Source organism: Syngnathus leptorhynchus, chromosome 11 (genome assembly GCF_054491065.1).
Source record: "Syngnathus leptorhynchus isolate UIUO chromosome 11, UIUO_Slep, whole genome shotgun sequence".
NCBI classification, from domain to species: domain Eukaryota; kingdom Metazoa; phylum Chordata; class Actinopteri; order Syngnathiformes; family Syngnathidae; genus Syngnathus; species Syngnathus leptorhynchus.
In genome coordinates this window covers 8,259,073-8,272,972 of record NC_141205.1, presented here as the reverse complement: position 1 = coordinate 8,272,972, position 13,900 = coordinate 8,259,073, and the positions used below count along the sequence as shown (strand labels likewise).

Below are 13,900 nucleotides of genomic sequence, written 5' to 3'. Positions count from 1 at the left end.
GCAACCGGGCCAGCTTGCGAAAACCACATACAATTAACGTCCATTGAAATGCACTAGGGGGGGAAATAAAGAGATAAAACCCTAAAAGTTCCCCGAAAAACAGTGATAGACATTTAATTTGCAGTTTCGATGGGGGACTATATAACTAAGCCTCGGCGTGCCTCAATATGACAACCAACCACCAAGAGGCATCCTCCACATTACTCAAGCTCTTGTCACAAGTGATCAGTCGCAATACAATAAAGTTCTCACGAGTGATTCCAAGCACTCAGGTGGCTGGAAAAATAAAGTCGCTCGTGGAATCTGCAATTGGAGCAGTTTCCCAGTAAATGGTTGTTGATAATAACCTGCAGTGCAGCATTGTTCAGTGAGGCTTGTTTATGCTCATGTACAAAATGAGTCAACAAACAAATCAGTTAGACAAAGCTTGACATATACATTTTATGATGCATTTTGTTTGTGATTGTATTTTATCTTCAAAACATTCCACATGCGATAGGTCTTTTTGGAGCAGCCGATGACGTGTTGGAGTGTTACACAAACACGTGTGTGTGTGTGTGTGTGTGTGTGTGTGTGTGTGTGTGTGTGTGTGTGTGTGTGTGTGTGTGTGTGTGTGTGTGTGCTGACAAATGGAGGGCTTGTCAGCCTAATGGTTGGTGCGAGCTACAACGTCTGCAGACTCCCCATAGAGATGATGCTTTAACTCTATGTTTAGTCACTTAACATAGCTGCTGATTTATGGCTCTCACTAGCAATGTCCCCGCTAGTTATCTCGAATGTGAGCAAGGGAGGGAGGGGGTGAAGCAAAAGAGTGCAAAGAGAGTTGGGGCTCCACAGCTTTTGTGCGGATGCTGAGTGTCAGTGCAACGTGCGCAGAGACTACGTCAAAGCGGCCCTCTTAAAAGGCACTGGCAGACTTTTTTAAGAATTCTCTCCTTTTAGCTAAGCAGACAGAGCAGAAAGAATATTCCAGTGTGTTTAATTATTCAATACACATCTAAAGTGGAGTGGCTGTCTTGCATTTCGAATATTTAGGGATCAACTCCTGGTAACCCCCGTAATACTTTTCAGAGAATAATTATTCCCAAGGAAGTGTTTGAAATAATCCATTCCTGGCTTTCTGTCATAAAATGTTGATTAAATGCATAGCAAATGCTTTCGTAGCATTCTTAATGGGAATATGAATGATTCATGAGTTTTTGTCTAGTCTACTATAATGCAATTAAAGCCGTGTAGTAGTCGATGAATCGATGATACTGATATCATATGGTGTTGGATCTCGAGCATGTCTATATGCCAAATGTTGTGTGTGTTACAACTGGACAAATTCAAAGCAATGTTTGGATGTGTAGTGTGGGCATGGTCACCCACTGAAAATAACAAAACATGAGAGCGAGCGAGACACACATCAGTGAGCGAGTGCACAAACTTGCTATTTTTGTATCTTTTGCTATGAGGACCTTGTGTAGGTTAGAACATGTCACTGAAGCATGATAAAATATGTTTGTGTTTATCCTTTCTTTGTATTTGGAAAAAGGTTCACTAGATAGTGTGGGTATACTGCAGTTGACCTGCTCTTGAAATCATCTTTGGCAGACTCCTGCCCACCCCCACAGCTCTCACTTCAGTTCACACACACACACACACACACACACACACACACGCACACACGTTTATACTGTACACTCACGAACATATGGGTCCCACTGTACACAGTGATAAACACATATGTGAAAATGAAAACATGTTTTTGGCTCAACCGGCTTTATTTTTCCTACATTCGATAATTACATTAATTTCATTTTAGGGAAAATATTTTTTTGACTCATTAATTACATTTGGAATATGAAGTATAGGTTATTAATCGACAAAAGTAATTACATTTGGAATATGAAGTATAGGTTATTAATTGACCCAAAAATTATTATGAAAACATTCTCCAAAAATTGACTTTTTAAAAAGTGGCCATCACCGTTTTATATGACAGCACCTCCACAGTGTTTCACTGGCCCTGCGGACACGAGCGTGCACGTGCTAAATAGTTTTGCATTAATGCTATCAACCTGGCTCAGTCACATGGATAGTTATGTAGCACAATGCATGGTTCAGCCAATTAGCATCCTTTGTCATATGGTCGGCTGCGCTGTGTCAACCGAGCGAGTTGTGCCCGTGGGCACGACGGCCAACCGTACCTATGCAGCAGGAATGTATGTACTGGTCAAAACATTGACATTTTACCTAAAGCAAATGAGGAAGCTCACAAATACCTGATCATGTAAAAACAAAAAAGCCAAACATATCAGAGTGTGTCTTTCTAGAGTGCAAATAAACTAAGATGACTCAGAGATATTTATGGTCATCCCCAAAGGCCTCTTTCCTCTCTCTCTCTCTCTCTCTCTCTTTTCCTGTTTTTTTTCCCTGCTGTCTCTCTACCAATCTTTGCAGATCCTGGTGCTGAATACATTTACTGCTCATTAATTGGGAAGGGATGGTTATCACATGACATTATATTGAACACATTTCTATTTACATACACTAGCTATCTGAATTATACAATTGAGATTTACACAGGGCTCACTATTTTGTTCATTAAAACGGAACATTGACTTGACAGATCAAGTAGAAAAAAAAATCAAGTAAACACACCTTTAAATATTTAAATATAGTGTTTCTCTTTGGTTCTTAATGTGGAGATGTGATTCTGTTGACATTTTTAGTATGATACATAGGACTGCAACTTTCAGTAATTATCGATTAATTTTGATTATTTTGTCTTCATTGGCAAACATTTTGACGATTGTTTTTCAAGCGTCAAAGATGTGTGCAAATGTCTTATTTAAAAAAAAAAAAAAAAAGTGCTGCATCGTCACTGCTGGATTTGTGGCCTCACCACAGCTCTGTCATGAACACAAGAGCCTCAAGCTTTTCTCAACCTTTTACTTCAACATCAAAGCAGCCCGTGTCTCTTATTCTGGCCTAAGTGCTCCTTATAATCTGCAGTAAACTGTTGGGAAAACGAGCCCCGCAGCAATCTCCCGCTCTCGCATTTTGTGGCGTCCACTGAGAACACACACGACAGCACATTCAAGAGGCCCTCAGGCGGAAAAAAGTGTTATGTCTTCCACATATGTTTTGTGCGTGTGGTTTGTTAGCATTTTGTCTTGGCTTCCCTTTGTGAGATGTTCAAATCTTAATATGTTGGGTTGCCGTGGCATCCACACGGCCTCTGGCCATGAAAGGGACATTTCACGTCACTTAGCATCAGAATAGGGTTGAAGTGTATTGCGTGACAGATATTAATAATACCAGCCCGGGTGCAGTTTCATGCATAAAGCATGGCCGTTGTTACTCTCTGGTTTCATGACAAACAGCTGAGTCACCTGTGGCGCATCAATCGTGTCACTGTTTTTGTTGTAAAGTAATCAATTTGAATCAATTGTCAGAAACACTTAAAAAAATAAACATGAAAGAAGGAAGAAAATGTAAGTTAATAGTGACCTTTTTATGGTGAGAGTGCGAGGACAAAGCAGAAAAAAAAAATCTCCAGAAAATGAGTTGAATGAATATAGATAATAAAAGCAGTTACATCCAATGTTGAGACAATGATGTGAAAATAATTACTATGCGCATGTATGCACTGCTATTAGTCAGTCACCTATGGACGCTGCAGAGTATAATTAATTTGGTCACTCGTATAGCAAATCATGTGAAGCAATACGTGGAGTGAGTATTAATCATCATTATATGGTCATCTGAGATGGAGACGTAGAAGAGCAAACGGGATGATGATGATGATGAGGAGCTGTGGGGGTTGTGCCATGTTGTTTACTGCTCTACTACAGTCGATATTTCTTTTATTTGCTGTATGTTGTTTAACTTTTTATTTGAGAGCTCGTATGTAGGCTACTCTTTCATTTGCCATCACTCTCCACGAATGGCCTCGCCTTTTAAAGAGGGAAGTCACCCCAAAAATTGTCTTTACAAAAATATATTAGATGTACCCCCATGAGTCTTAACACGGCATTCTGATTAATATCGCATTTGTGGAATAATATTCATCTCGGGGCAGCCATTTTGCCACTTGTTGACTGAAAGTGACATCACAGTTGCTAGGTCACAGGTCATAACCAATCACGGCTCAGATTTTGAAAACTTTGACTGCTTTATATTGATGGCCTAGAAGTGTTTTACATGCAAATATTTTCTCGACTACTGCATCATCATAGATTGGTAATTGATAGAATATGGGTCACTGCCCCGTCGAAACGGAACTTTTTTGGAAACTCAAGACCCGTTTTCAGCCATGGAGCCTATTTAAAGTGTTATGGTCATGTTAATGTTCTGCGTTTCATGTGTGTGTGTGTGCAGGAGACAGTCGAGTATGCCTTCCTCATCATTTTCACAATTGAGACATTTCTGAAGATAATCGCTTACGGTTTGGTGATGCATCAAAACGCCTACGTGCGAAACGGTTGGAACATGCTGGATTTCGTTATTGTCGTCATTGGGTAAGTCCCCAACTTTATTCAACCGCATCTTCCCAAACAATCCTTTTCCAGCGACAATGAGGTCTGATGATTCAACAATGCCTCGTGATTATGCCGTTAGGATTTGCACGTCCACGTTGTTGGTTGTACTCTGAGAGAAGCGGCTGGCTGTACCAAAGTTAAAGATGCTTAAGCCTCTGCTCCGAGTGGCCCGGTGCTAATAGAGACCCTCGTACGCCCACACTATATGACCCAGAAAAGACAGAGAGAATACATCAGAGCTTTACCACCACTGGAATGAGTCACCATCTCTCCATACTCCATCTCTCCTCCCTCCCTCCCTCCATCCCATTTCTCCTCTCACTTACTGTCTTTCACTTGCAATCCCCCATCATGCATTGCTTGGTCTTTATCAGCGGCCACTTCCATTTCTGCTCAAATGTATTTTTTTCTCCTCTATTCAGCAAAGGCTAACTACCCTCCCTGCCTACTTCTTTTGCACTTTGCTATCTTCATCTTCTGTGGCCTCCATCTTCCCTCGCCTTGTGACAAGCTCTCCTCTAATATACACAGTCCACCGAGTAGTTGGGTCACATCTCTCGGTTGATCCGCCGTGCACTCACAAGCGAAGACGGGCCGCTCTGCTGCCAAGCGTTGCTGCTCATTCTGTGCCTTCCATGTCAACATTTCAAAACATCAATGTCTACCTCACCCAATTTCACAAACATGCTTGAAAGGATGGGGTTAGAAAAAAAACTAATAAAACAGTTTGTTTCAGTTCACTGCTCACGTTGCAGCGCTGCCTTTTAGCTTTTTTAGCATTTGTTGGATATCCTATTATATTGTCTTAAAGTGCAATTAAAATATAAATAGGGAATTGAGGCAACTCATCATATCATATAATATGTCCTGGTAAGTGATAGTTCATTTGTGTCCCGCTGATGTCAGTATGGTTTGTGGGTGGTTGTTAAGACCATCGTTACTGAGTGGTGTTAACAATATTAAAATGAATTGTTTGAAATTGGCAAGCGTCATGTGTGAAGGAAGAAAAAAAATCACAAATGCAACTTTTTGATTATATGTGTGTTCTTACCGGCAGCCTCTTCAGTGTCGTCTTGGAGATTCTGACCAAAGATGAGAAGGCGGATGGCGAAGGAGAGGAAAACCACCCATCCGTGCACGGGCACGGCGGCAAATCTGGTGGATTTGACGTGAAAGCCCTTCGAGCCTTTCGTGTGCTGCGTCCTCTGCGGCTGGTCTCAGGAGTACCCAGTAAGTAACGCGCCATGTCATTAGCTTTTTTCATGCTTTTGCAACATGGTCACAGCTCTTCGCCGTTAAACTGCAAAATATCGAGTGATAGGTCCAGATGGTGGCAACATACTTTGTACTCTTGGGACTATCTTTTTTTTTGCACATCATTAGAGAGGCATGAGGACAGAGCAGTTGGTGTGCTAACTGCAAACGCTATCAAAAGTTATTCATGTTGCAATATTATTTGGAAGAAAATCTACACATAGTAAGGTGGAGCAATGGTTAGCACGTCCGCCTCACAGTTCAGGTTTGATTCCATCTTTGGCCTTTTTGTTTGCATGTTCTCCCTGTGCTTGCGTGGGTTTCTTCCCACATTCCAAAAAACATGCATGGTAGGCCGATTGACCACTCCAAATTCTCCATAGGTGTGATTGTGACTTTTGCTGTACGTGATTGATGATTTCTTCCTCCTTGTTTAGGTTTACAAGTGGTTTTGAACTCCATCATTAAAGCCATGGTCCCTCTTCTTCATATTGCCCTCCTGGTTTTGTTCGTCATTATCATCTATGCTATTATTGGCCTGGAGCTTTTCATCGGGAAAATGCACGCAACCTGCTACCTTCCGGGCACAGGTATGTCATATTTAGTTTTTTTTCTTTTCTCATCGGACTTGGTTTTCCAGTAACTAATTGCAGGTCTATTTGGAAAATGTTATCTGATTTTTTTTTTTGCATAGACATGATAGCAGAGGAGGATGCTGCTCCATGTGCGATCTCAGGTCACGGGCGGCAATGCCCCATTAATGGCACCGAATGCAGAGAAGGCTGGCAAGGCCCCAATGGTGGCATCACCAACTTTGACAACTTCCTGTTTGCCATGTTGACAGTGTTTCAATGCATCACCATGGAGGGCTGGACGGATGTGCTCTACTGGGTGAGTGAGTGTCTTCGCGTTGACTGTCACGCGGCTTCAACCCGAATGTCGGCTCGGATCACACGTGTGACATCGTGATGATGATTCCGCTGATAATTTCCAGAGGCGACTTGTGTGATTGACTGGTGACTGAGAATACTTATCCCTCTTTTTAAACGAACTATCTTATTTCCTGATTTTTTTTCTCTCTCTTTTCACTCCTTCCTTCTCTTCTTCTCAACACGTACTCCTCCAGATGAACGATGCTATGGGCTTTGAGCTTCCATGGGTGTACTTTGTCAGTCTCGTGATCTTCGGCTCCTTTTTCGTTCTTAACCTGGTTTTGGGTGTGTTGAGCGGGTAAGCACTTTCTCCCTTATTTGTGTTTTGTTGACTTCTGGATCCCTCAGGTTAACGACGCCATAGGATGGGAAACACCTTGGATTTATTTCGTTAGCCTGATCATACTCGGCTCCTTTTTTGTGCTGAACCTCGTGTTAGGTGTGCTTAGTGGGTAAGAAGCAAACGTGTGCAGTGGCATTTGCAACTCTTGTTTTGTTTGTTGTGCTTTGGGGAAAATCCTCCTTTGGATTCATAATTACAAATCCAAACACTTAAGATATCAAGTGTGGTTAACTTATACAAACTAACGTGCTGCTGCGTTTTAAAATGTCTTCTCTTTGTGTATTTTTGATCGGCCGGTGTCCCGATATAATTCCATTTATCCTCGCCGTGTATTCCAACACTTGGCATGACACACTTGCGTCCTTTTTATGGGCAGCTGCAATGTGAGCGCCCCCCCTCCCACCCTCCCCTCTTATTCCAGCCAAAGCGCCCAACCCTCGAGAGAGCAAAATTAATCGTATTCCTCGCCTTTCAGTCCTCTCTGTGCTTCTAAGCTCGTTCCAACTCTGCTTTGCTTTCCCGGAAGTGTCGGATGGGGGTGGTGCGTTGTTACAGTAGAATTAGCGCAGCGGGGAACTTGACCAGCCAGAAAAGCCAAGTTAACAAAATCATGACCTTTGACACGATGGCTGCCATCTTGTAAGTGTAAGAGAAACAGCTTTACAAAGCAGCAGTGGCTGACATATTTTCCCCACTGTTCCATTGAATGCATTTTATTTGCTGCAGTAGATGAAGCAGCAGTTTTCTACAATCTACAAATTGAAATTCCACGGCTCTATTGCATGACTCTCAGAACCATCTGTCTACCTCAATTTGCTACTCTTTATGATGAGGATGTTGGCATGCAGGATGCACACACTATGCCAACGAGGGATCTAAATATAGAGCAGCCATCATTTTCCAAAGTGTACATCTCCCTCCAGTGGCTCGGGATGAGAAAAACACACAAGTCTTAAAAAGATAGAGATTATGCAAAAAAAAAAAAAGAAAAAATGCTTAGCTGTTAGACTAACAAATCCTCTTATTGTCTATGAGTCATTGGAGAGGAGTTGACTCATTTGTTTCCTTTGTGCTGTGGAAAAATATGTTCATTGTCTTCTCCCCGTATTGCAATTTGTCTTATTTTTCTGCTTCTGTGTTTGCTTCCGTCTCCCGATTCTTCCTCAACCAGAGAGTTCTCCAAAGAGAGAGAAAAGGCCAAAGCTCGCGGAGACTTCCAGAAGCTGCGTGAGAAACAGCAGCTGGAAGAAGACCTTAAAGGTTACCTGGACTGGATCACTCAAGCTGAAGATATCGACCCTGACAATGAGGACGAGGCAGACGAGGAGTGTAAACGCAATCGTAAGCACATCCCATCACAATTTGCATCCTCTGCAGCAGAAAACCCTTCAAAGAGTCTTTTCTGATCTCCCCCCCCCCCCCCCCCCCTCTTGCAATCAATGTATTAAAAATGAAACACGTTGCGACTACCGCTGGAGTTCAGCTGAGAAAGGGAGAGTGGGGGGGGGGAAAGCACATTACTTGAGCAATATCAAAAACTCTTAATCCAAATCCTCTTTATATAAGCAGCACACATGAACTCATTCACCTTGTCATTTAAATTTGGGCTCATTCTCCACCATGTCATAAAATCCTGACGCGAGATGACCTTGACACTCAATTCGCTGGACACAGCATCTCCGTACACGTTGGCTTTCTCCGTGTCCCCGACTAACATGTTTTTAATGTGTAAATGCATTCATTTGCAGTGTAGCATGTTAGTGCAGGCGCTTCTCGTGACCAACAGTGACCTCCCCTCATCACCTCCACCACCACCACCACCACAACCTCCATGTTCTGCTCTCCTCAGCCCTTACGTGGCTCCCGCTGCTCTTTGTCACTGTTGGATTATTGATCGTTGGAATACGGTTGTTGTCCGGTGTTGCTTGTCTGCTCTGACCCCATTTTGATAGTGGCGCATTCTCCTCCCTGACTCCCCCCCCCCCCACCTCCTCCCAACCTGCCCCTGCTGTGCCATTGTGTCTGAATGCATGGCCTTGCATGCATTGCACATGAAGGGGTGACTCTGGCTGACCTCACTGAGAAGAAGAAAGGAAGGTTTGGGTGGTTCAGCCAGTCGTCCGACACTCATGGTAAATCTTGCGTTTGCCCTCCTTTTTGTGTTTATGTGTGAGAGTGTGTTTGTGAGTCAGAGGTGAGCACTGAAATATTTATGCTGGTGGTTCTCAACTGTAAAAAAAAAACAAAAAACATTTTTGGAGAGGATGTAAAACATGGATTTAAGTTGGAGCAACTACAAAATAGAAATGATTGAGGGGAATCATGTTAGTTAGCACAACAAAGAAAGTAAGTTGCTCTGGAACAATTAAAAAATAAAAAAATTTAAAAAATCTGAGTTGGGCAACAATACAATTTTAAATTAAAAGTCCCAACCCACTTTTATAGAAGTGAAGAACAGTTAACATAACATACTGCCTAAATCAACCTGTACACTACATTATATTTATAATTACAACATGTTTTAGTTTGCATATATTTTTTCTTATCAGTTTCTGGCTGCATATTGCAAGCATACAAAAAATACTATTCGCGAAATTCATGTTTTCTTACTAGAGCATTCTAAAGCACAGCTGAGTGTGTGTGCACGTGTGTGTGTGTGAGCGCGTAGCCTTATGTAATGCCGACTCACTTCTTTATGCATCGTTAATGTGTTAAACCCCTCGTGTGTGAGCACTGCACCACAGTTTTTGTTTACCCTCTAAATGCCACCGTTATCATTTTCACATGAAAGGAGTTTAATAAAAAAAAATACATGATTCAATAGCGACACCGCCCCGTTTTTATTTTTCGTCTCAAGACTCCGAATGTAGGAAACAAGGCTAAACCCAGATCACTACATGGGCAATCAGCACTATTTCCAGAAGCCGAGAGCTTTGCGACCACTCGGGAATCAAAGGCAACACATAATGCATAAGCTGAGCGGCGCACACGCACCTAAAAATGCTTTAGAAGACACCTCACACACCTAATCAACACTGGACACTGAAATTGCATGATCATTTCTATTTTTTTTGCTTAAACCTCTTCTTTTTATGGGTCTGCAGCAAGCGTTCCGGCCAGCGAAACCGAATCTGTGAACACAGAGAACCAAAATGGGGAGGATGAAAAGACGCCATGTTGCGGACCGCTTTGGTTAGTCAGTTCTCATTTAACTTCTCAGTTCCAAAAGATTCCTTGGTGTATTTTCCTTTTTTAATCAAATCAATTCCTTCCTGCCTTTAAATGTTCTTCTTTTTTGCAGTTGCATCCTTTGTTTTGATTTATATCCTAGATTTATCTTTCACTTCTGTCAGCCTTTCATCTGCAAAATTCTTCTTTCTTTCAGTCAAAAAATCTCAAAGTCAAAGTTCAGGTCAGTATCTTTCTTCTGCATGTTAAATTGCACAGAGGTCTCAGTTTGTATTATTGTTGATATTTAAATTGGTGTTTTGTTTTTTTCAATATGATCTCAATGAGAAGAAATTGCCATCAAATGTATTTATTTTCTTCACACGGTTTTCCCCGCAGTCGGCGCTGGCGCCGCTGGAACAGGTTCTGCCGCAGAAAGTGCCGGTTGGCTGTCAAATCGGTGCCTTTCTATTGGCTGGTCATCATCCTGGTTTTCCTCAACACCCTCACCATATCATCAGAGCACTACAACCAACCTTTGTGGCTGACACAAGTACAGGGTGAGCCCAACACTACATTTGAATCTATCAGCAGAATTTCACCACAAATTTGTTTTGGGGTCTTTTCCAGATGTGGCCAACAAGGTGCTGCTAGCTCTGTTCACTTGTGAGATGTTGGTGAAGATGTACAGTCTCGGCCTGCAGGCCTACTTTGTTTCCCTCTTCAACCGCTTCGACTGCTTTGTGGTGTGCGGCGGGATCACCGAGACCATCCTGGTGGAACTGGAGATCATGTCGCCCCTCGGGATTTCTGTTTTCCGCTGCGTGCGCCTGCTGAGGATTTTCAAGGTCACGCGGTAAGACCATGTGACTTTTCTGTTGTGATTATGTTCAAGGTGTGTTGAATGATGTTTTTTTTTTTTTTCAGCCACTGGCAGTCACTCAGCAACTTGGTGGCTTCGCTCCTCAACTCCATGAAGTCCATCGCTTCCCTGCTGCTGCTGCTCTTCCTCTTCATCATCATCTTCTCCCTGCTGGGCATGCAGGTGTTTGGCGGGAAGTTCAACTTTGACGAGACCCAAACAAAGAGGAGTACCTTTGACAATTTTCCACAAGCGCTACTTACCGTGTTTCAGGTATTTCGAGTCATGTTCTGATTTTAAATTGAACTCGCTACCATGGACATGACTTATACTTTCCTCCATTAGATCTTGACTGGAGAAGACTGGAACGCTGTCATGTATGATGGCATCATGGCGTATGGAGGCCCTTCCTCTTCTGGGATGATATTATGCTTTTACTTCATCATCCTCTTCATTTGCGGAAACTGTATCCTCATTCACGTGATTCCCTCACTGAATGTAATCCACTAGAATTTGAAGTTTCCTTCACTGACGTCCTCAGACATCCTCCTGAATGTCTTCTTGGCCATTGCTGTGGACAACTTGGCAGATGCGGAGTCTCTCAACACAGATGAAGGAGATAAGAAAGGGTAAAAGATGGACTATTTGCATTTAGCTCTTTTTGAAGATTCGTTTGCCAAGCATGGAACGGATTCATGATATTTCCATTCATTTTTATCAAGGACAATGTTTTGACTACCAAGCAAGGTTATTGAATGAATTAAATTCCTGCCTCAAGGAACCACTGTTTTTACCTCATGAATTTTATAGCACATACGTGCGTGAGTAATGTTGCTGTCTGTTCCAGGGACAAAAAGGGTGAGAAAGATGACAAGGTATGTGACTTTCAAACAATACGGTTTTAAAATTGTTTATGGCACAAGTTGCAGTCGGAAAAGTTTGCACGTACAATTTAGGATGAAGAGGAGGACAATGATGACACGGCGGCGGAGGATGAAGATCCAGAAGTCCCAGCGGGACCTCGGCCGGCCATCTCCGACCTGGTCAAGAAAGAAAAGATTACTCCGATCCCAGAAGGAAGTGCCTTTTTTATCTTCAGCAACACGAACCCGTAAGATACACTCACACACACACACACACACACACACAGACATTGGTTTTCTTAGGAGTAGCACATTGATGAATTGGTCTTGTATTGCAGATTTCGTGTGTTTTGCCACAAGCTCATCAATCACCACATCTTTACCAACCTTATCCTGGTGTTCATCATGCTCAGCTCCGTCTCGCTCGCCGCAGAGGATCCCATCCGAAACTTCTCCGCTCGTAATATTGTAAGTCTGCTCACTCTCGCCACATAAAGTCATTCAATCACACACAGGGCTGGGCAAAAAAATTAGTAGACACCATTATTTTGATTGATATTGAAAGCACGATTAGTATTTACAATTGAATTGCCAAAAGTCAACTTTGAATGTAACTTAAAAGAAAAAAACCACAAAATGAATAAGTAGCAACATACATTTGTTGAAATGATTGCATACAGTATAAAAATAAAATTGCGGTGCGCGCGCTTTAGCCTCCTAAAGGCAGTGAGCTACACATAAGCATGAAGATAAAACGATTAGAAGGAAGCGCCAAACTTTATCAATCTAACTTGTTTTTCACATATTGCAAAGAAATATGCCCGTGACTATTGTCACGTCTACGTGTTACAGCATTTGTCTACAGCATTTTCATTATCCCTCGGGTGAGGTCTCATGCTAATGTTTGCAAGCTCATCAACAAGGTTTTTTAATTGATTGCTAGCAGTAAGTAGATGGCAAATTTTTCCCAAAATCACAATAGAATTTCGATGAATTGCCCAGCCCTAATCACACCTTAGTGTAAACTCGTGAGACTTGGCAGTACTCTGTGCCTCTGGAAATTCTGAACATGGTCACGGGAAGACTTAAACTAGTATCTCAAGGTATGACAGCTTTTTTTTTTTTAAAGAAAATATTACTATATATATATATATATATATATAACTATTACACCTGAATTAAGAACTCAAAATTAAGTCCAATAAAAGAATTTGTGGAGCATCTTCAGGCACTTGGTCCTAAACCAGCTTCATATATAGAATACTTGAAGAGCACAAAATAATCTACTCCAGATGATAAATACATTGAACTTGAAAAATAATGCTTTTTGTAAAATGGTACAATTACCAAACAATGTATAATTACAAAATAATTTATGGAGCTCTCTCATTTTAATATTTAGATTTTAAAATATTTTTTACATGTAATTTTTTTTTACTTGATATTTTTCTACATTGATTTTGATACTTTGACATGAACATCCTTTTTGATAAGGTAAGGTTATACATTCCAGGTAAAACAACAAATACACTGGGTATGTCTTTGTGTTCTATTCAAAGCACTGTACAAGGATGATGCTATCTGGGCAAAAGTATTGGGACATGTGATTTATGTGTTCAGAACACAAGTTAACAGTACTAGTTTTTTCGATGTCCAGTTTTGACAAATTTGACATTTTTGTCAGTGGTTAAAGGGTTTATAAATATTTACCACATGTGAACTGTAGTCATAACAAAAATCCACAAGAAGTCTGGCGAGGATATCATGGTTGTCTATAACCATACATTTCAAGATCATTTCGAAGCTTGTCTCAATATTTTTGTCCAGTGTACCTATGTTTGCGCCGCAGTATTCATTAAATTTACAGTGGAACCTCTTCAGTTCAAACCCGGTTGATTCTTGAAGGCTGGTCTGGACCGTCTGATTCATTTGGATGTGATAGAAGAGAT

At 41.6% G+C, this 13,900-nt stretch overlaps 1 protein-coding gene across 1 annotated transcript in view; it reads left to right on the top strand.

Moving 5' to 3' along the window:
* Nucleotides 1-13,900, top strand: part of cacna1da (calcium channel, voltage-dependent, L type, alpha 1D subunit, a) — a 39,486-nt gene that overhangs the window by 5,459 nt on the left and 20,127 nt on the right. Inside the window, exons 4-20 of the mRNA XM_085925195.1 lie at nucleotides 4,369-4,508; nucleotides 5,587-5,759; nucleotides 6,221-6,373; nucleotides 6,478-6,674; nucleotides 7,064-7,167; nucleotides 8,230-8,399; nucleotides 9,116-9,190; nucleotides 10,163-10,250; nucleotides 10,444-10,470; nucleotides 10,626-10,786; nucleotides 10,857-11,082; nucleotides 11,154-11,361; nucleotides 11,434-11,554; nucleotides 11,630-11,717; nucleotides 11,936-11,963; nucleotides 12,045-12,199; nucleotides 12,290-12,419. Of these exons, the coding sequence (XP_085781321.1) occupies nucleotides 4,369-4,508; nucleotides 5,587-5,759; nucleotides 6,221-6,373; nucleotides 6,478-6,674; nucleotides 7,064-7,167; nucleotides 8,230-8,399; nucleotides 9,116-9,190; nucleotides 10,163-10,250; nucleotides 10,444-10,470; nucleotides 10,626-10,786; nucleotides 10,857-11,082; nucleotides 11,154-11,361; nucleotides 11,434-11,554; nucleotides 11,630-11,717; nucleotides 11,936-11,963; nucleotides 12,045-12,199; nucleotides 12,290-12,419 (2,244 nt within the window). The remainder of the gene's footprint in view (nucleotides 1-4,368; nucleotides 4,509-5,586; nucleotides 5,760-6,220; nucleotides 6,374-6,477; nucleotides 6,675-7,063; nucleotides 7,168-8,229; nucleotides 8,400-9,115; nucleotides 9,191-10,162; nucleotides 10,251-10,443; nucleotides 10,471-10,625; nucleotides 10,787-10,856; nucleotides 11,083-11,153; nucleotides 11,362-11,433; nucleotides 11,555-11,629; nucleotides 11,718-11,935; nucleotides 11,964-12,044; nucleotides 12,200-12,289; nucleotides 12,420-13,900) is intronic.